The sequence below is a fragment of the Oreochromis niloticus genome, linkage group LG22 (assembly GCF_001858045.2).
Source record: "Oreochromis niloticus isolate F11D_XX linkage group LG22, O_niloticus_UMD_NMBU, whole genome shotgun sequence".
NCBI lineage: Eukaryota > Metazoa > Chordata > Actinopteri > Cichliformes > Cichlidae > Oreochromis > Oreochromis niloticus.
In genome coordinates this window covers 15928596-15950606 of record NC_031985.2, presented here as the reverse complement: position 1 = coordinate 15950606, position 22011 = coordinate 15928596, and the positions used below count along the sequence as shown (strand labels likewise).

The following is a 22011-nucleotide window of genomic DNA, read 5'->3' as shown; positions in this document are numbered from 1 at the left end:
ACACAATGAGCTTTGTGCTCCATTAGACTGGCCTCCTTTCTTTTAGTCTAGTTCCAGTAAAAATGGAAAACAGCCCTTCATGAAATCTGCAAAAGTACACTCAAAACTTAAAGGCAGCAGCCATTCAGATTGTGATTCAAGGGTATTTTCTCATCCTTTGAAGGTTTTGAAATGATGAAAATCTGTAATTCTACACAGAGGGAGTTCTTCTTTCACTTTTGCAAAGTGCTCCTAATGAAGAACTGTCTGATTGTTGGGAGTTTCTTTCTAATATGTTAGAGTCTTTACCTTATTATACATTATAAGTCAGCGGTCCCCAACCTTTTTTGCCCCACGGGCCGGTTTATGTCCGACAATATTTTCGCGGAGCGGCCTTTAACCTCCGAGGACCTGGCGTCCACATATGGAGACATCATATTTTGGGTTGTCTAGACCACAATACTAAATTGTGCCCCTTTAAGCAAATGGCTTTCAAATGAGCCATATTGCTCAAAGGGGCACAATTGTTGTTTCTCATTTTGTTTTTCTACTCAGGAAAAATGCTGCTGTGTTCAGACACCAATGAAAGAGTTTTGCACGTCATTACTCAATTGTGACTTTATAGTGTTCTATTGAACCCTATAAAGCCAAAGAGCAAAGAGAAATTAAAAATGCATGTCATGAAAGAGTCGGGTCTTAAAAGATTAAGGTGTCGCGGAAAAATACAACAAAATAAAACCATTACCGGTACCAACAAAAATAAAATGTATTCATAACACACGGGAAAAGACCCAGGGAAACCAGGTTAACGATAAAAACCCTCAACTCTCGTGACCCGGTACCAAATGACTCACGGACCAACTGCTGTTATAAGTGCCTTGAGCTGATGACTGTTTTAAGTTGGCGCTATATAACTATAGGGGAATTTGAATGTTTCTATTCAAATTTATATGAATACATTTGAACTGAAAAGACAGTTTATAGTTTAGTTAGTTAATTCTTAATGTATATTTTTTATGACACCATTAGATCTAAATTATATAAAATATCTGACCGTGATGAAAGGATAATTAAAGCTGGACCATAAAAATGTACATATAACTGATAATTACCAGGACTTCTTTTCAAACCAAATATCCAATACTTTGTCACCACTTTTTCCTCCATCATTTTTCACCCTAACCCTTCCCAAAATACTGAGCTGTAAACAAATAATTTAAAAAAAAGTGAATTCTAATTAAATAAATGCAAATCAATTCTGTAACTTCAACTTTGTTGATATAATTACACATTACAGTTTAGATATGAGATTTTAGGTCTATGCTTTTACAGTATTTGTGTGTGAGGTTATGCTATTTTAATTTTTTCACATTTTTTAAACATGTTTTCATCCTTAGATAGAAGCTTCTGTAATGAAGAATCAGCTGTTAAATAATGACTCTGGCATCAATACTATCCGACACTAACATCTTTGTATCAAAAATGTCCACAAGATTACACAAACAGTCAATAAAATATCCATAGTCATACATTTTATTTCATATCCCTTGAAACAAATACAATGGTCAGAAAAACAAAATAAAAATCACGTGGCCCACAGTAATTAAGACAAATAAGTTTGCATACCGGCCACAGAACATTTTTGAGAAGAAGAAAAAAAAAGCTGGTGTGCTGTATGTGTAAACCTGTTCCATGTCCACATAATGGTTAAAACATTTAAAAGCCTAAGAAAATCTAATTTCTGACAACTGTTTTAATGGTTACATCCTTGCCTCCCTTCCTTTAGCCTTCAATTTGGCAACACATATATTTGAAATATCTTTTTATCATCCTCTAAATCGTGTTTTTTTAAACTCGAGTAAGGCTTTTAATAACACATTCTGGCAAAGGCATTTAAAGTGTTAGATGCTTTGAAGATGCCCATTTCTTATCTGCATTAAATTCTCATCCTCAAAAGTAAAATCTGAAGTTTCCTGTGTTCCATTAAAATCCACAGTTCCACAGTCCAGCCTGAGTGAACATTTTCTCTGAGCTCCCGCCCCAAAAAAACATAATTACAATGAAAATCTGTGACAAACCAGACCACAAGCGAATTCCATCAACTGAGAGCAAGTAAAATACACTTAGTGTCAACACACACAGAGCAACGTGTATTGCTTGATTCCCTGACTTTCTGTCTCAGCTGGTGATTGTTACAAAGCAAATGAAACGAAAGGTTCAAAAGGATGCTGGTTTAACTTCAGTTTTATATTCAACCAGGAAGTCACTGTAAGTATCTCACACTTTTACCTGCCTAGGATCAGACTTGAAAGTTATAACCCTTAAGATTTTCAGGAAATCGAATTCTTTTGGTTTTTACACTTTTAGCATCTTTGGTCAATATTTTGACATCCAGTTTATTTACGTTCTCTAACTGCTTTTCTACATGGCCACCTTATTAGGTAGTCTAATGTAATTAAACACAGCTCTGCCATAAATTTCTACACAGCTATTCAATTATAATCTAATCAGTCACAACATTAAAATCACTGAGAGAATAAGTAATTAGAATTGCTCATCTTATTAAAGTGAGATGCTCTGCTGGGCAACCGGGAAGATTGGCATTCACATGGCTGTTACTTTCCCATGTACCACCCACTTAAATATTACAGCAAAACAGCCTCCACAAACATGACAACGTGCCCGACCCCTCTGTAAAAACCATCCAGGAACAGCTTGATGAACACAACAAAGAGCCCAAAGCGTTGACCTGGAGTCCAAGCTCCCCAGATCAGACGTGGATCAAGCATCCAATCATGTGTGATTGGAACAAGCCCAATCCATGGAGGCCACACCCTGAAACCCACAGGACCCAAATGCTATCCTGCCAGACGCCACAAGATCCACCTTAAAGGTCATGTGTTAATTCCTCAATGGGTCAGAGCATTTTTCGCAGCACAAGGAGGACCTTCACAATATTAGAAGGTGATCTGAATGTTTAGTTTAAACATTCGGCAATCATTACTTATTCAAAGAAAGGGGGAAAAAGTATAAAAAGAAGAAATTTCCCAATATTTCCTCCTTTAAATCTCATCTCTGTAAGACACATATTGATGATTTCTATGAAGGTCATCAAAAACTAAAACGCTTGAAAAGTTAAGGTAATATTTACGGCAGAGCTGCTGTTTATAGATTTTTTGTTAGTCTTACATTTCGCAATTAATCATGCACAATTTAAACTGCCAGCATAAGCAAGTGGAAGTGCTTAATTCAGTCAGTGCTTATTTATCCCCACTGTCCCAGTGCTAGCATCTGTACCGGCTGTTTAAGATGCATCTAATGCAACATTTCTTACATGCTCTGCTGGCCAAACACAAAGGAAGTTTTATTGTGAAGCTAACGCAAAGTGATTGTCAGAGTTTAATCTTCAAATTGCCTTTGGCTTAGCATTTTATGATCTAGCCGATAACCTTCACGACCCGATCAGACTTTTTCTAGATGTTGTGACACTGGATTGGTTTTAAATAAAAAAAATCATAAGAAGATAGGCGCTGCAAGACTCAGGTTACTTGTGGAAAATGAAAAGAAACCTTGTTTTACCTGGATGCTCTGTGGGCAGATGCAAACACTGCTCCTCTGTAGTGGCTCAGCGAGTGCTTAGTGCAATATAAACTGACCAAGTAGCACAGAAATCTCAAGGGTTATAACTTTAACCAGCCACCGTGAGGTTATTGCTGTTCTCCATTTTCAGAGTCCTCTTGAAAAACACTTAAAACTTTTCCAAAATGTGATTTCTTGCCAGAAAAGTTTGGCGTTACATTTGTCTTTTGATTGCAGTAATGCAAGAAAAAGAAAAACCTACTTTTCTCTGGCAGCAAAAAGAGGAAACAAGTAGCATTAACAAGTGTGAGCCTGAACTGTCACATTAAGGCAAATAAATAGAAATAGCTTTACAAAAAGCAGATTCCACTGCTCACTAATGTGCTGTTCTAAGGCAAATCATCCGCAGCATTCAGCAAAAGACTACAGCGACTACATTAATAAAGCAAATGAAGGAAAAAGGATCATTTTTTACAGGAAGACAAAACCAGTTGTTCATTGTGGCAACCGTGCTTTGAGTAGAAACATTCAGGACTTGAGTTCACATTGTGTAGTCTTAGAAGTAGGAGATGATTGAAGATACTGCAGGCATATTTACTCCAGCGAAGGCAAAACTTAGTCTCTTGTTGTGTTTTGCCAGAGTCTCATTAGATGCTTCTAGTCAAGATGCTGCGTAACTTAAGAGCGCTGTATCGTGCAGCTACACCTCGTTAATCTCAGTCAGCACCAAAACGGGGGAAGGGCAACGGCAAAATTTAAAAAGGAAAAACACATTTTACAACAAAACACCCTGAAATATCAATAGTTCCTAGAAGAAAGAAAAATTTAGAAGTGGTTACGAGAAGTTTGTGCTCCAGGCAAGAGTGATCAGTCTATGTCCGCAGACACAATCCAGCTTTCACACTATATACTGATACACATCTGCCTTTCCATGGTCAGGTGTTGCAAAGGGGCTCAGCCAGGCTATAGAGAATGGGTGGCCAAACACCACCTTCATGTTCATCCATTTAGACTTTTTGGCCCATCTCCTCTCCTCCTTCTTCAGCTGCTCGATACCCTGCAAAAAGGGTAAAGCAACGCAGTGTGAGTTAAATTCAGCCCTGATACAAAACATCGACCGTATCGGCTGCAAACATGCGGCTGCTGAATGAGGGATTAAAAATGAATCACAATTTGTATTCTTTTGTTTTCCTTTCACAGGTCTTAGGTGACTCACTCTCAGTGGTTCCTGACGTTTAAGAAAGCTCACAGGATAAACCAACACAGTCAACAAATGGAGGCCATATAACAATACAACTGACAGTTCTTTGTAGTGATAAGTCTGTGAGTCAGAGCTGTGGGTGTCTTGAGCAGAAAACGCATTACTGTGAACCCACCTGGAGGATGCAAGTGAATTATCTGCTCCTCTGTGCTTTAGTGACGAACTAATAGACGGGTTTAGTTTATTTTGGGAAATATTAATTTCTGAAGGAGGCTCGACCGCAAACTGCAAACTAAAACACCCGAGTCTGGTGCTGGTCTTCATACTGTTAAGAAACTGTTTTTCTTTAAAGGACCTAATATGTTTTTCCTTATTTTCTGTCAAATGTAGAGTTTCAAATAATGAGCTCAGTTTGAGCTCAGAGTTGAGACTGCTCTAAATCTCTGGTTTTAGTCATTTCTTTAAACTCTGATATCATATCAGTGAGAGCAGATCTCCTCGTACAGTCCCCTCAAGCACACAGGTCTGACTTTAAACTTTCTGTTTGCAAGGAGCAGCCAATCACAAGAAAGTTAGCTTAAAGGGAAAAAAATGTTTTCACAGAGGATGAACTGAGGGGCTAAACTAGGGTCCAGTATATGACAAAATAGAAATATTTTAAACTTTGTATCATGAACTTATGTTGTTTTAAAGATCACTAATATCAGACGCCTTCTGCACAATCACAAACAGTGTTTCTCTCATTTCTAATATTACATTTTATGGACTGAGAAAATACTTCCTTTTTTTTTTTTTAATAAAACCTTTTCTCTCTCCATGAGAATAAATGTACTGATCATAAGTAGCTTTGGAAAGCAATAAATATGATCTCATGCAACAAACGGTTGCTTACATGTTTCTTTCTAAAACATTACAATTGATAAAAATTATCTTGTTTCCTTAGTAGCAAAGATGTGGTCAATGAGGTTTCCCTACACTTACATCAGTTGCGACTGATGTAACAATTACTTCCACTTTGTGCTGAAGACAAACAACAAAATGTTTCTGGTTGTGTCAAAACAGACTTTAAAAAGAGTCTAACTGCAGTTTTATACAGAGAAACATCCTCTGTGAGGTGAAGTAGAAACTCCAGAAACAAGGGTCAGAGCCAGGCCAGCACTTTCTCCACATAAACCTGAAAAGGATCTAGTATCTTTTTTTTTTTTTTTTTTTTTGTTAAAGGCTCTTCAGCAAGGTGGAAAGTTTCTGACATGAGAACTTAACCTTATGTCAGACTGCTGACACGGCGGTAGCTGAAATTCAGTTTTCAAGAGGTGTGCAGAGGAGAGGTAAGGTGGTGAAATTCCCTGCTGGATTTACTCACCGTTTCATCAGTGCAGATGGAGTGGACCTGAGTCCCAAACATGACTGCAGTGAAGATCAGAAAGAGGAGACCTTCAAAGCAGAGGAGGATGAGGAGGATGACAGTTGCTGGTGGAGAGAAGTTGCTGCACTCTGGAAAGAAAGGGAGATTTTTTTTAATGTTAAACCAAGTACATAACCTAAAATTTGGAAACCAGAAAGGATATTAAACAGACTTCAAGACTTAAATAAGCATCAAGATTCCCTGTTCCCTCACTTAGCCCAATCAGAGGCTTGCCCCTCACGTTTTGCATAAAAATAGAGAAGTCATAGCTTGCCAGTGCAGAGAATGTGTCAAGTTTGCTTAGACAATAAATCAACTATGAAAAGAGTTCCACATTAGTCTTCTAATGCATAACATTTTACATCTTAGTCACATCTTAGTCACAAGCTTTACTGATTGGATTGGTTCCTATACTAAACTACTATATTACAGGACAGACACTTACTCGCCCAGTCTTCTTCAAAGCAGAAAACGAAATGGAAGGCCGCCATGAATAACGCATGGAAGGATATTAGTGCAATGTACATCTAAAAACAAACACAAATGTAATGTCAGTCATCTCATTTTTATAGTCCTCATATTCAGTTATGGTCTTGTTTTGGAAAGCCAAAATAAAATACATTTAGGCATACAGGCAAATTGGGGGAAGAAGAAGAAGAAAAAAAAAAATCAAACTATGTTCGAAAAAAAAAAAAACTGCCACAAATTCGTCCAACAAAATTACGCAGTCAGTGTGAACGGCTGGATTAAGAAAAAGGGAGACTGGATTTTACGTGTCTGATGTCTAAAGGTCTTTAACTCAAATAACCACAAATGAACACGACCTGGTTACAACCAAGTTGTGCAGGAGAGCATTTCTGAATGCACAACATGGGTTACAGCAGCAGAAGACCACACCAGGTACCACTTTTGTTAAAAACAGGAAACTCAGAGTACAATTTACATGTCTTCATCAAAATTGGACAGACAGATTGGAAAAACTTTGCTTCGTCTTGGTCTCAATTTCTGCTGTGATATATGGATGGTAGGCTCAGAGCTAAGTTAACCATGTGACCATGTCACAAAGCTCATATCACCTCAAACTGGTTTCTTGAACATGACAATGAGCTACAGTGTGCTCAAATGGCCTTCAGTGCCATTTCACACTCCAATAGATTACCTTTGGGATGTGGTGGAGCAAGAGATACACATCACTGATGTGAAGCCAACAAATCTGCCACAACTATGTGATGCTCTCATGTCAATATAGACCAAAATCTCTATGCAATGTTTCCAGTACCTTGCTGAATATGTGCAATGAAAAATTAGGCCAGTTCTGATGGCAAAAGTGGGTCCACGCCAGTACTAGTAAAGTGTACCTACTAAAGTAGCAGGTGGGTGCACCCTATATATTATGACATTTGATCCAAGAGCCAAGTGTAAGTGTGAGCATGATAATGAAAGAGGGAGTTATTATGATTATTTTCAAGTGGATTCTAATATTAGTTTTGCTGTTAAAGACTCACTGTGAAGAGGACAAAGTATTTCTGGTTGTTTTCTCCGACACAGTTATTCACCCAGGGGCAGTGATGGTCCATCTTTTTGATGCAGCGTTTACACACACTGTGGAGACAAAATAAATTAATCATAGGCACACCTGAGGGAGTCGTGCAATGCACAAATGTGGATGACGGTATGTCACAACAACTCTCACTAAAAGACACACACACACACACACACAAACACCTTAAGGAGCATAATTCACTCAACTGTGAGAAAAAGAACAGGCTGCTCTCAGTCATAGCAGCTGCAGACTCGGGGTTATTTATCTGTCAAAACTGCAGCAGGCTGACAACTCAAGTAAAAGCCAGAAACTCATAATTTATCATAAGACAAAGCAGAGAGTCACACTTGAGCTGCCTGGGTGCTTTGTTTTATGGGGAAATCTCTTTTTAAAAAGCTGCCATTCTGTGTGTAATATACTGTTTGTTTGGGTTGTTAGAGATAACTGTGTCACTGCACTGTATCAACTGAAGCACCCTCAAGAATGACTCATAATATTCAGCTTGAAAAGAATCAAACTGACTGCCATTTTTGCTTCTGAGACGGGCTGACTCACTGGCTTCACAATTCAATTAATCGGAGGTGTTTTTGCACTTTTCATGCCTTGAGATCCCAGAGAAACCACTGAGCAGCCACAGAGGGAAGTCCTTATTATTATCAACTTGCAGAGTCTGCAGGGAAATGCGACACAGCTGAAAGACACAGGAGAGCCAGTCTAGGAACAAACACAGAGGAGGAGTGGCGTTCCCAGCCGGAGAGTCGCATCAGGACTTTCCTCTGCGAGGTGCAGACTTCAGCAGATTCATGTTTATTTTGTTTTTTTTCCCCAAAATGTGCAGAGTCTGCAATGAGAAGTGTACTCTTTCTTATACTACACAGATTCATACAGTGCTGTACCTGCAGTGGTGAGCTCTGTCTGGCTTGATGCTGCAGCACTTGGGGCATTTGTACACCACCTGTCCTGGTTTGAGCTGCAAACTTTCAATGAACTCTTTGGTTGCGTTTCCTTTAGGCACGGCACCCTGAGGAGGAGAGGGATGAAAAGAGAAGTCAGCTCTGCTCTGTCACTCTACATGTGGTACATGATTTCCTTAGACGGCAAGATGGCTTTTATTTTATAAAGTTCATTTAAAAAGTGCTTTTCCAACCAAACAAACACTCTCTTTCATGTGACCGCACTTATAGCTAGATTGGGAAACCCTGGGCTGACTTATCAAGTTGGTAATCACCTTCATGTGACCCGCTTAGCCTGTCTGCGGATTTTAGGGGAAGTGAAACCAGATAAGGAATAGATATTGTGGCTATGCTGAACTTTCTTTGTATTACAAATGCTGCAGTTGACTCAAGCGGCTTCCAAGCCCAGGATAGATAAAACATGACAACCACAAAAGCATTTAAAAATCAAAAAAATAAATAAATAAAAGCACATAAAGAAAACAAATCCAAATCTATGTAACAATTAGAAGTAAATTAAGAGTATGTTTGTTTGTTTTTTAAAAAAAAGAGGTTTGCAGAAATAGTAAAGCCGTACTGAAAGGGATAAACAAAAAAAGCCGCTGAATCCATAAAGAAGAGTACAAATAAAAAATGACTTAAACACAGTAACGGAAGATTAAAAATGAGATTAGACTCAAAACAAAGCCCACCCCACACTAAAGTGCATGTAAGCCATCACAGGTGGGGCCTTAAACTCATTTTAAAGCGTCAAATTTTTCAGTAGGGCTTTCTGGGTTATGTGAGACTATCCAAGAGCCTAATAGGGGGAAAAAAGAAGCGTTTCCTCAGAGTCAAAAACTAGGAGGGAACCCAAGATAATTTATTTTGCACCTGATATCCAAGAAAGTCAATGGACTGTGATACAGCTAAGCCAGATAGGCCAAAAAATATCAGCAGATACTGTCTAAATATTCATCATACTGCAGTGTGGTATTTTGTATTTTGGGGAAGTAAACACACAATAAAAATGTCAAGTAAAATCTGTGCATTGAACATCCCATAAACATTAAGTTTTATAAGGAACATGTGTCTACAGTATCAAGGTAAAAGTGCTCAGCATCATCTGTGAATTACATTTTTATTATATCTGATATAATTACAGTTTTAATTCTGTTGGATAATTAAGGGGCTCACAACCTAAGGATCAGGGATCCACTGAGGGGATGATTAATGTGGTGGAAAATAAGAATTAAATTGGTTCTATAACAGAAATCTGATCAATTTTTTATTTTATTTTATTTTTTTACTTCTAGTTCTGCTGCAAATCACAGGTAGTTTAGATTTTTTTTAATAAAAGCATGTGAGACAAACCATAGGCTCCAGCTACACATTAAAGAATACAAAAGTACAAAGTTTGGAGAGCGGTGCATTTCATAACCATGTATTATTAACTCATTGCTATCAATGTATCTAATAAAATGTAGATATAATTTGCAAAATATGTGTCAGAGTGGAAGTTTAAAGTAAAAGAGCACAGAAATAAAAGTTTAGTACCCCAGTCTGACATTTTGTCTTAATTACTGCAACTGTTGCAAGTCAAATATTTACTATAAGCACGCCAACAGGAACACAGTATTAAATTATTGCACTAATAAATTGAGAGAGGATAAATAGTGTTAGTATCAAGTCAGTATTGCATCCTACAAGCAAATAAAGTGGACCAATAAAGCTCTGACTGACCGGGTCTGTGCACATCGCCTTGGCATGGGAAGCAAGGGCGAGGAAGGCGAGGCCGTTGAACAGCACCCCATTGAAGAGGCTATAGGCCACGTTCTTGGCAGGCAGTAGCATGACAAACACCACCACAAACTCGGCATAGAAGACCAGGAGCCAGGTGATGATGCCACACACGATGCCGCAGCTGTCGCGGATGAACCACATGGTGTCGGAGCCGGTGCGCGGTGGAGGAGGGGTGCAGTGCTCGCGCTTCAGGTAGCCAGCGTGGCGCTCGATGTCCCTGGTGCGGTGCGCCGGGCTCTTCATCCTACAGCGCCTGTGGCTCCAACCACATACTGCGAGGAGTGATGAGACAGATGGTGAGGAAGAGGGGGGGACAGAGAGATGGGAAGAAAATGAAAGAAGAGGAGGAATTAGGGACTTATGCGAGGGATGGTACACAGTTGCCATACAGTTATTTTCACTTCCAACACCTTCAATATGGATTATTCTCTCTGTCACACACAGAAATTCAAATTATCTCAGGAGAGAAGCTGAACAAAACAACGTTTGATTTATTTTTTTGATTCATTTTCTATCAAACAACTAATTTTATCTACTAGTTTTTTCTGCTCTGACTGCATTACTTTGATACTTCGCTGTAACAGTGGTGTCCCACAGCAATTAAGAGTCAGTGTAAACAGACTAATAACAGCATCTGCATGATCCTCGAGGAATATAAATAAAGGCAGGAGCCATTAAGGCACAGTGAATCAGCAAATAATGTTGGAGTAAACGCTCAAGAGGACGCATTAACTGGAGGAGGAACAAACACTAACCGCTCTGATCCCACAACGCCCAGAAAATCCATCCATCCTCTCACAGCAAAGATTCAGCATTTGGCCTTAAAAGTAATACAAAACAATGCTTCACAACAAAACAGACTACACGGCTGTCCTGCTCTGCTCGGGGCTTAAGTGTGTGTATCCAGATCCGTCTGGAGACGAGGCTCATAAATAAGTCATCAAGCAGGTTTGTGTGTGTGTGTGTAGACAAAAATCTGATGTGACTTCAAAGGGGCCAAACTGTCAAAAATAACTAGATCTCAGTATTACATGCAGGCTAAAATAAAACAGCTGACCTTGATGCCCTTCTCCTCACTAAAACTTAAGATTAAAATTAGAGTAATCAAACTGCTTGGGCGTAACTAAGGATTCGATCTATACATTAGACTAAACTGAATGATAGTCTAATCTCACTTTTATGTCCACATTAATTAAGGCTTGTCCAATGATCCTGACAGTTCAACAAGCTTCCCAGAGGACAGAAATTTAATCCGAATAAAAACTTACAGCACAACTGGGACGAAATTACTGAAAGGGATCTCTCAATAAAACTAAAATTTCAGATTCCATCACAGTCCAGAACGAAAGCAAAATTAAATCACAACCAAAATGGATGTATGACTTTTAACTTTTAAATCGGATCAGTCTTTACTGCATTTTGGTGCCAAAGTTTCCTCTCCTATGCTCGTTGTTTCACCATGTGTATGTGTGAGGGAGGGTCCAGACTCTCACACACAGGGTAGAGCAGATCACCGTTTTCCCCAGTGTGACCATAGCATTAGTTCTGTTCACAAACCAAAAATGACTTAGTTCAGTTTAGGATAGAAAACTATTTGATTAGTTTTAGAAAAAGATCACATCTGGTTCACATCCGTTTCAAAAGGATGCTCAGTTTTCTAGGTTGGCATGGTGACACATGCTACTCAGGACGCTCAAAAACAGAGGCAGCACAAATGTGAAACATACTGGTTTCAAAGTTAATCCTGCTTACTCAGGACTGGCCAAAGTCTTGCTGACTGCAACATAACACAGTAAAGTGGACAGTTTGTCTCCGTGCATGTGAAAAGAAAAAAAAAGAAAAAAAACTTACAAAAAAACCAAAAACACACAAAATCATTTTTCATGACCATTTCACGATGAGACCAGGCTAGAATTTAACATCACTCAAGTTCACAACAAGTCATTACATTACTGCAAGTGAAATAAAAGCTTCCTAGAAGGATCAATCCATCTAAAGCCAAAGTTGGACAGATGTCAAACAACATAGATGGCATAGTGACAAACAAAACTCTGTACCCAACATTCACCACCATGTCAAGCTGTGGATCACAATAAAGGAAAGAATCCCAGCACATCGACATTTCCCAAGAATGTCACACAGCATCTATCAGCAGTGACATTTTTAAGCAGCATCAAGCATTTAAAATAGTTTTATGCGCTCATTTAGGCTATTCTAATATTTACTCTTTATTTGAATAAATAATTTTTTGAGAGATTTATTCCAACATGGTCATCAGATGATACTAATCTGTCACCGTAAACTACCAGTCCAAAGAAGTCAATTTTTGTTCCAGGTGTTCGTGAAAATTTATTCAATTTGATTTATATAGTGCCAAATCACAACTTTAAATTGTAAAGTAAAGACCCCACAATAATACAGAGAAAACAGCAACAATCAGACAACCCCCTTGTAAGAAAGCACTTGGTGACAGTAGGAAGGGAAAACTCCTTTTTAGCAGCAAGAAACCGGTAACAGGAAGAACCGGGTTCAGGGAGGGGTGTCCATCTGCTGCAACTGGCTTGGGGTGAAATGAGGAATACAGGACAAAAGACACAAAGTGTACTCTGTAATTGGTAAATAATAAAACTTTGTTCCAAAAAATAAATAAATAAAATGAAATCACAGAATCTAAAAAGACTCAGTAGCCAAATACACTTGTTGTATTTTTTCTATAATGCTACAAAAATTATGTTTAGCAAATTTGTTCCCAGGGCTCTTGAGGTCAGCAAGAATTGGCAAAAATGTGCCGTTCACGACAAACTGGCCCGATGTTCATTTAAAACCTACCATCCAGGTATTTCCTAATGTTCTGGGTCTTTAGCTTGCTCCAGAAACAACTCCAGACCAACCACTTGCTTTTTTCTCATCATTTATATTCAATATTCAACTTCCTGTATTACATTATGTTGTAACTGTGGCTGCAAAGGTGTAGCAACACAGTTTGTTCCAAAGCTACACACACACAGAAAAAGCTGAAGCATTTTTGGGAACTGTTTGCTTTAAAGTTCAAGTTTCAGATTACTTCCCCCGCTGCAAATAAGGTGTAAGTTCACCACCTTCACTCTGGTTAGATGAACGATTGCTTTATTGGAGTACTAAATGAGCTTTGAGTACACATGTTAGTGTCCCTGTAATAACCACGTATTTACTCGTGTGACTCACTTGATGTGTGTTTGACTCAACGGGTGGAGGAAGTCCACCTGTCGAGTTTCAAGTAAAACTTGCTTCGGGATGCAGGAAGCTTACACATGGCCGGACTGTCGCTGAAATCGACTCCCTTCATTAGAAACAACAGCTAGAAACAGCAATGAAACCAGTGTTGTGTGAAAATGGAGACGATGAAAAAAGATAGAAACTCAAGACAATGAAATAGGCAAGAAAGCCCTGGAGTGAAACTAACTACTGATGCTGAGTTCATTAACAATTAAGCCAATAGTTTCTTCTGCAGAATGAGTCTATAGATTTCTGTCAGTGAATAGCTGCTTATACAGAGAGGAAAACCAATTTAAATGGAACAGAAACACTTTACACAACCAATCTTGTCTAAGACGATCCGGAAGATACAGTAGATACAGTATGTGAAAATGTTTAACACGGTAAAGGTAAGTTCATTTGAAATGCATGCAGCACACTAAAACACTCCATGATTCACAGGTATTTTTGATACCCTGCTGTAAAATAAATTACACCACCGAGTGAAGGAGGCAGCTGAGCGGGCAGGCAGCACGAGGACCTCCTGTTGGGATAAACAGCCAGTTAACATGCTGATGTTGTTCCACTTTACTGATAGTCTCATCGGGCCACTTAAAAAACTGAAAATGGTTGTTTCACTCAAGACTAATGTGATGCTTCAGGGATTATTACCGCAAAAACAAACATGACCTGATTATGATACCGAATCACATTGTTTTATTTATCATCACGTACATACTGCTGTCCCTGTATTGAAGCAGAGTGGCAGAAATCGGAGACACATTAGACACAACAAACTGCTCATGGAGTAGCTGTTGATGGTCTTTAAACTGACAGAGCGAACTCTCCACTGGCTAAAGCAGTGATGCCAAACATGCGGCCCACCAAAGGGTCCAATCTGACCCACTGGATGGCTTTACAAAGAGTGAAAATTGCAAAGAAGTCATTAATTTGTCCAGTTTTTTCAGTAAAAAATGAATTGTTACTCATTTTACCGATGGCATATTTATTGTACAGGTGTGAAACGAATTGTTAGTTGAAAGTATTTCAAGATCTAGACATGGTTTAAACATAAAGACGTAGAACACTACACCCATTTTTCTCAAGTTCACCTCGGGTTGTTTATCATTTGTTTCACATGTGAATTTTTAACATGAAATGACACCCTGTGTTGTAGGCTTATTTTTAAGGGAGTGGGGTAAAAGTGTGCCTTTCAATTTAGCTTATCATTTCATATTTTTCGAAATATTGAATTCAGCTAAGGTGAACGCTTTTAAAATGCACTTCTTTACACTAAAGAAACACTTTCTTACACTTAAGATTTTTTTAATCAAGTTTTACTGATTTAGCAGACTTGAGATCAGCTTCTTGACCAATGCTTGGTGTGTGCGTAACCTGTGGACTACAGATGTAAATTGAATATGTGGCATGTTTACATCTACATTCATTATCACACACTGTTTGTGTTTAATAAAACATCTCTCCTTTGCGCTGTAGTCCTATACTAACACTCAGGTGCTTGTGGCCACAGATCAGGATGCACTCTGTATTCTTACAACTTTCTATCACAGCCCTCATGATGCTTGAGCACCCATCACTCGTTGTCCTTTTTTGGACCACTTTTGGTAGGTAAAAGTCTCAAAACCTGCGCTCTTTGGATCTGGTGTGACCTAACTGCTTCAAAGCAAGAGGCTCCTGGGTTCAAACCTTCCTGGATGCTCTCTGTGTGGAGTTAACCTGCTCTTTCTGTTGTTGTGTATGTTTTATTTAGCTGCTCCCATTTATACCTAATGTCCAAAGTTCATGTACGCTTAATTGGTGACTCTAAATACATTAAAGGTGTGGATGTGAGCTACGAAAAGAGTTAAAGGTGGAACAGAATAAGACCCTGGGTGAATGCGAGTTGTCAGTAGGACTATTAAATCTCAAAATCTCAAGTCAGTCCTCCTTCCAATAAATCATCAAGAACAGACTGTTCACCAATATATTTGACTCCATGACAAAGTGCGACTCTGAGGAGATGATCACCTTTTTTTTATTTCAGTCACCTGTCTTTGGTTTCACTCTTATATTACTATTCATTAATTTCTTATCTCACTGTGCTTTTTTGTATCTTATTGAGCTATTTTGTTTTGTCATATGACATTGATTTTATTAAGCCATTCACAATGAGATAAGCTATTTTAATAATAGTTGTATTTAATGTTATGGCAACTGCAAGACAGCAGTTTCATTACTTGTTTATCCACTACATGATTTACTGACTGGTCCTTCCAGCTCGTCTTTGGCCGATTTGATTTCGAGGATAAAAAAACAGACATCTGCTAAAATATGTTGAATAACCTGAAAGGCACTAAGGAGGAAATAGAACAAGGGTGTTTCTGGGCTCATCTATATGGCTGAAGTGCCTTTGAGCACGGTTTGCTGTATTTCAGGTAAAGTAACCACCACAAAGATATGATGAGTAGCGTATATGGTAACATATATGCTGTATAGGATATAACTACTCATCTTTGGGAAACCAAACCAGGAAGTTAACTGGTAGCTGGAACAGAGCGGGATGACTGGTTTTCCAGCAGTTGATAACTGGAAACACTTAAAATGTACAAAACCATTTTCCAGAGTGAAACTGGGTTTTCACAGCCTACCTCGCACTCTCCTGCCTTTCTCGACGGACGCTTCTTGAACTCTTCGTGTAGTTTAGAGGCTTGTAGAGTTAAGACACCCCAAACTATCCACACACGCCTGTCTGCCCCTCCGCTGCGTCCGTTAGCTCAATCCCAGCTAACCTCACCGATCTTCGGACAGTTGCCCTCCACGGCCCCAGCGACTCGGCTCCCGCTCTCGCTGCTGTCTCGTTTTCAAAGAAGTGTTAATTATCCTCGCTAACAGTCAGCTAAACGTGACCTGAAACAAGGTGCTGCCGAACTGCCGCTCCTCCCGTCAGATCCAGAAAGCTCTGCGGGTAGCAGGACAACAAAACGCAGATCCAACCAGGAAGTCAGACACCCTATCCTGTCTATTATAGGCCGCTTTGCCCTGAGCATTGGCTTCTAGGTGGTACTTTCACCCGGGCTGTGAGATCAAAACCTTGCAAAATCCTACCGACCCCCTTACGATGGTGAGGGCTACTGAAGGTTAAAGTGAGTAAGTCAGTAAGGAAAATAAATAATGAAATAAATAAGGGATTGTACTAGGGGAGAAAAATTTCCATAAAAAATTACGAGGAAAAAAAATGAGAGGAAAAAATGTGTCAAATAACCCCCCAAAATTACGATCTTTTAAGCAAAAAACAAGAACAAAAAAATGTCAATCTATGACACAAAAAGCAAATTTACACGCAAAAATTGGCAATTGTTGAGAAAACACTCACCTATTTATTAAAGAAAATAGCAAATTTTCTTTAATAAAATAGGAAATAGGAAGTTTTAAAAAAAGAATCTAAAACAGCAAATTTACAAGTAAAATATATAGGACACAAATTTCGTGGAAAAAAACTCACAAGAAAAAAATTACAAAAAATACGCGGCATAAGTTAAAACACGTGCAGAAAAGTCGTTGTAAAGGGTTGTTAAAACTTTAAGTTGCTTTTCGTGTCAACATCAGTGGAATATCTTTGTTTTTATGAGATTACTCTCTTGTGTTTGTTAGGTGGGGCGCTTACCTGTAAAGATTATTAGAAAACTCAAACAACCAGCATGCCCTTCGGATTTTTGCCCCATTGTCGACTTCTGATGACGCAGGGGTAAAGCGACAGACATACACACACATGCTAAAAGTGTTTCTGAAAAATGGCAAGAGTGCAAGTTAGTGAAGCTGAAAAAGTGTACATACTACACGGCATACGAGTAAGTTGTTAACAAACATGTTAAAAAATACAGCCCCAGACTTTTATTTATTCTGTTAAAATCATTTCAAATGTATGTATTTATGAGCTTTAGCGATGGGAAGCTAGCTGTATTAGCACTGTCTCTGTTGACATGTTTCTTCCTGGTCTTCAGGATGACTTAAGGGTGGATGGACGAGGCTGCGAGGACTACAGACACATGGAAATAGAGACCGATGTGGTTTCCAACACAGACGGATCCGCCAAAGTCACGCTGGTAATTAAATCAGACAGCATCTGCAGCTGAGAGCTCTAAAGAGAGCATGTGTGAACAGCTGAAAGACTGAAATTTAATGATATTTCAACAAAAATCAGTTACGGCCCAGTCCCGTCCTCTCATTTACGACTCTGAACTCTGGTTTGTAGTAAAAAGGTAACACATACAACAGCACTGCCGAAGGCCTCAGAGTATGTCCCAACTTCTTCCTGAAAAAGAGAATCCAAATAGTTCAAAGAACCAGAGTGTGGTTTGAGAAATCCAACACTGGCACATATGATTGGACTACATACCATAGAGTCCCATTTAAAAGGGACTCTAACTAAGGCCACCCTCCACAACAGTCCCACATGTGGCCCTTTGGGAAAATTAGTTGCCCAACTTTGCATTGACTCGTTAAACGATTTACGCAAAAACTAATTCTTAAAATCACATCTAAATTTGACTTGGAGCCAGTGTAAGGAAGCCACTATGGCTGATATGTGATCTCACTTGTCACTTAAGAGGCTTCCCACAGAGTTTTAGTCCAGCTACAGTCAGCAAAGCAAAACCTGAATGACTTGACAGATGAATGAAAACTGTTAGTAGTAAAGCTGAGATGAAGTGAAGGCATGAATAAGCTTTTCAGAAGTCAGAGTGCTGTTGAAGCTCATTTCCCTGTTCCACTGTCACACCAACCCTTTTATATACCCCCATGGTTTGTCTCTCTTTCAGGGGCACACAGCGGTTCTTGTGGGGGTTAAGGCAGAGATTGGAAAACCGAGGCCAACGGTGCCAACTGAGGGCTATTTGGAGTTCTTTGTTGATTGGTATGTATGCTGCTAAATGATATTTCTGTTTATGAGGGGTATAACAATTCTGAAACTGTGGTCAAAAATAGCGATACAAACATCCACAATATCATTTCACTATTCCACTTGAAGCTGGTAATTCCACGTTAAAGCACGCGTGTCTGGTGAGAGCTGTAATCAGGGGTGTTATGTGTTTGAGTCCAGAGGTGCCACTATGGATTTAACAGAGGGGGGAAAAGTCCCACAGCTCAGTAATGCACAGTAAGCAATTTTCTACAATCATCACAGTGATTATCGAAATTTGCTTTCTATGTTAATCACAGAATTATTTTATTTTATTTTTACATATTATTGATGGGCACAAACTGTATAGTGTAGCAGCAGAGTTGGTGCTAAAACATGTAAAAAGCCTGAAATTCAGTACTGATTTTGATTACTTCTGATTTGATTGATTAATTATTATCATTATTATTATTAATATTATTATTACAATTATTATTCTCATTATTTGCTGTGAGATTTATTTGGCAGCACGAGAATGTAAAGTAAAGTAAAAGTGTGACAGCTGCTGTTATATAAAAAGAACTCGAAATACCCCAGAATAAAAAAAAAACAAAAAAATAAAAACAGATTAATTTAGTGTATTTTTACTCCATTCATGAATGTGGTTTAAAAAACAACTGTTTTTTTTGTTTTGTTTTGTGGGGAGTTGAAAGGTAAGCCAGGCTGTGGTTCAGAAGAGTTGTTACACCCCCTGTTGGTTTAAACATGGGTGCGCGTCATTTTTTTACAGTGTTTAGGTGACACATCATGAATTCAAATCAAAATTTTGCATCAGCAATTAAAGATTTTAAAGACATTGAAAGTAAAAATAAATCATTTGAAGTTAAGTGAGTGTTTTAATGGATGTGCTGCCACCAGGAGGTAGTGTTGCATTATCTGTTCCCTGGGTTTCCACCATAGTCCACTACAGAAAATATTATCATATGACCATACAAAACGTATGTGTGTGAAGAGAGGTAGCAAGACTAGCAAGCTTTACTGTGGGATAAGCTCCTGCTGTACGACTTTACTGGGTTGTTTCTTCTTCAGTTCGGCCAATGCGACCCCCGAGTTTGAGGGCAGAGGGGGTGAGGAGCTGGGCACGGAGCTGAGTAACACCCTCTACAAAGTCTTCAACAACAAACGCAGCATCGATCTGAAGAGCCTCTGCATATGTGCTGGAGAACACTGCTGGGTGCTCTATGTGGATGTGCTGGTGAGTCGTAGCATCCAATGCTGCCTTTTGCTTCCTGAAATTTTTTTCTTTTTTAATATTTATTTTTTTTCTAGTGTGCAAAAAAAAAAGAAAAAGTGCACTGTACACTGCAGCTCCCTTTGTCCATGACTGCAGGTTTTTTTGCCCTGCATTTGAGGGTCATTGAATTTTGACCAGTGATCCAACCAAAATCCTCTCCTCTGCTGCAATAACAAATGTGTTGTTTTTAGACAGAACAAGATATTTTTGGACAATAATTTGACTTTGAGAACTTATTACACCAGTCATTTTCACAATTTTCTGACATATTGTAGCACAAAAAAACGAATAAATAATTAAAATTATTCCATCACAACCCTAGATGTGATTCTTATGGGCTTCTGTTTTTATCCTCAAAACGACAAGGCTGCATTTACCTTTTTCTTCCTGTTTGTATAGTAAGAGTTGTTAGCGGTGTAGAGGTGTTAAGATTTACTTGAAAATTTCCAAATAAATCCAAACAACTTGGGTCAAATCTCATGTTTTTATGCTTCCACAGCTCCTGCAGTGTGATGGAAACTTGTACGATGCCATATCAGTAGCTATCAAGGCGGCTCTCTTCAACACAAAGTGAGTCTCTGTTTGGGATTTTTTGGCATCTTACAGTTTATTTAATATTGCACAGATTAAATCTTACTAAAAGTCTTGATTACTCCACCGACAGAATTCCCAAAGTTCACATATCATCCGATGATGAAGGAGGAAAAGAAATAGAGCTGTCTGACGACCCCTACGACTGTATGAGACTCAACGTAGAAAACGTTCCCTGTATAGTGACTTTGTGCAAGGTGAGCTCACTTGCTGATACTCAGAGGTGATGACTGTCATCACAGCATAGTGCTACATACGGCTCACTGTGTTTCTGCAGGTGGGACACAGACATGTGGTGGATGCAACACTGCAGGAGAAGGCCTGCTCTGTGGCAAGCCTCATCATCTCCGTCACGCACAAGGGCACCATCACCTGTATGAGGAAGGTGGGCGGAGGCAGTCTGGACCCAGAGAGCATCTTTGAAATGACAGAGGTGAGCCCGGCTTTGCTCCTCAGCCATCTGGCCTCCTCTCAGCACAGTTGAAGAATTAACAAATTGTGCTTTTAACCTTATTTACATTTTAAAGCAGCAACATTTGACCTTCAGTTAAAAGGAATGGTTTATATACTCATGTGGAGTTGGAGCTGCAGGTCGAACTTGAACCTGGGCCGTTGCATTTCAACCATAAGTCAATGGGCACTTGCTCACCCACTGAATTAAAGTAGTTCACTACTTTTATAGACAGAATTTCTAGGCAGAGCCAAGTGTCATCTTTGCTTACACTGCTGCCCCGTGACCCAAACCTGGATAAGTGGCAGAAAAATGAGTGGATTGTTTATTTTCTTTCTTTCTTTCTTTGCTTGTTTTCTGCAGGCGGGCAAACGAGTTGGGAAAGCCCTCCACGCTCCTCTCATGAAGCTGCTGGAACAGGAAGAGAGTCTTGGAAAAAAGAGACAAAAAGTTGGTTTTTTGGGCTAAAAATCCGCTCCTGTTTCTAAGTTTGTGTTTACATGTATACATAATTTTCTAATAAAGTGTTTATTTGTACTCTGCTTATATTTGTTCTTTCAGATTTGTTTTGTTTGCACACAGATTGATAAAGGAATTGTTTTATGTGGCGTCTTAATCACAACAGATGAAGCTGTGTAGAAGATATAGGTCTGGTTGAAAGCTGAAGCTAGTGAGGGATTATTGTCATTATTATAATTATTATTATTGTTATTAGATATATTTGGGATATGAAGATGGTATAAAAATGATAACAACAAATTCTTCAAGACAAAATTTGGAGTTTGGTTTTGATTTAAATCAAATTTTACCCCTCAGCTGGGAAAGCCGAGGTCACCAGTATTCTTTTGCCCAAAACCAAATATATTCAAGTTGCTGTCAAGAAAGACTGAATTTTTGGCATTTTGCTTAAAAATAACTTCAATAATTAATTGATTATCAAAATATTTTCTATGGGCTAATTGTTTAATTGACTGTTTTAGTTTTAGTCTGATTTCAAGCTGTTACAAAGTCAGGAAGAAGATGTAGTGCAGATTATTTAAAATACTTATTATGATGCAAATGGTTGGAAAAATGGCCTAATATGAATCTTGAACAATATTTA

The 22011-nt window shown here is 38.8% G+C and overlaps 2 protein-coding genes across 2 annotated transcripts; one reads left to right on the top strand and one right to left on the bottom strand.

Annotated features, from left to right (window-relative positions):
* Positions 1-1494: 1494 nt before the first annotated feature.
* On the bottom strand, positions 1495-16757 carry zdhhc3b (zDHHC palmitoyltransferase 3b). Its single transcript, XM_003452428.5, has 7 exons — positions 16325-16757; positions 10383-10714; positions 8604-8728; positions 7670-7766; positions 6610-6691; positions 6123-6253; positions 1495-4615 (listed from the first exon to the last, which is right to left on the bottom strand). The coding sequence occupies exons 2-7, from the start codon at positions 10683-10685 to the stop codon at positions 4457-4459; spliced, it is 897 nt and encodes a 298-aa protein (XP_003452476.1). The 5' UTR covers positions 10686-10714; positions 16325-16757; the 3' UTR covers positions 1495-4456.
* Positions 16758-17365: 608 nt separating this feature from the next.
* Positions 17366-21455, top strand: exosc7 (exosome component 7). Its single transcript, XM_003452427.5, has 8 exons — positions 17366-17524; positions 17678-17779; positions 18494-18588; positions 19663-19828; positions 20367-20437; positions 20532-20655; positions 20736-20891; positions 21273-21455. Exons 1-8 carry the CDS (start codon positions 17468-17470, stop codon positions 21375-21377), a joined length of 876 nt encoding a protein of 291 aa, XP_003452475.1. The 5' UTR covers positions 17366-17467; the 3' UTR covers positions 21378-21455.
* Positions 21456-22011: the final 556 nt, after the last annotated feature.

Bases quoted from the DNA above. Each gene is read 5' to 3' on its own strand.
- exosc7 (XM_003452427.5), top strand. From the start codon at position 17,468: ATGGCAAGAGTGCAAGTTAGTGAAGCTGAAAAAGTGTACATACTACAC. The intron at 17,525-17,677 runs GTAAGTTGTTAA...CCTGGTCTTCAG, and splicing joins ACATACTACACGGCATACGA to GATGACTTAAGGGTGGATGG. The intron at 20,892-21,272 runs GTGAGCCCGGCT...TGTTTTCTGCAG, and splicing joins GCATCTTTGAAATGACAGAG to GCGGGCAAACGAGTTGGGAA.
- zdhhc3b (XM_003452428.5), bottom strand. From the start codon at position 10,685: ATGAAGAGCCCGGCGCACCGCACCAGGGACATCGAGCGCCACGCTGGC. The intron at 6,692-7,669 runs GTGAGTCTTTAA...GTTTGTTTTTAG, and splicing joins AATACTTTGTCCTCTTCACA to ATGTACATTGCACTAATATC. The intron at 6,254-6,609 runs GTAAGTGTCTGT...CTTTCTTTCCAG, and splicing joins CTTTGAAGAAGACTGGGCGA to AGTGCAGCAACTTCTCTCCA.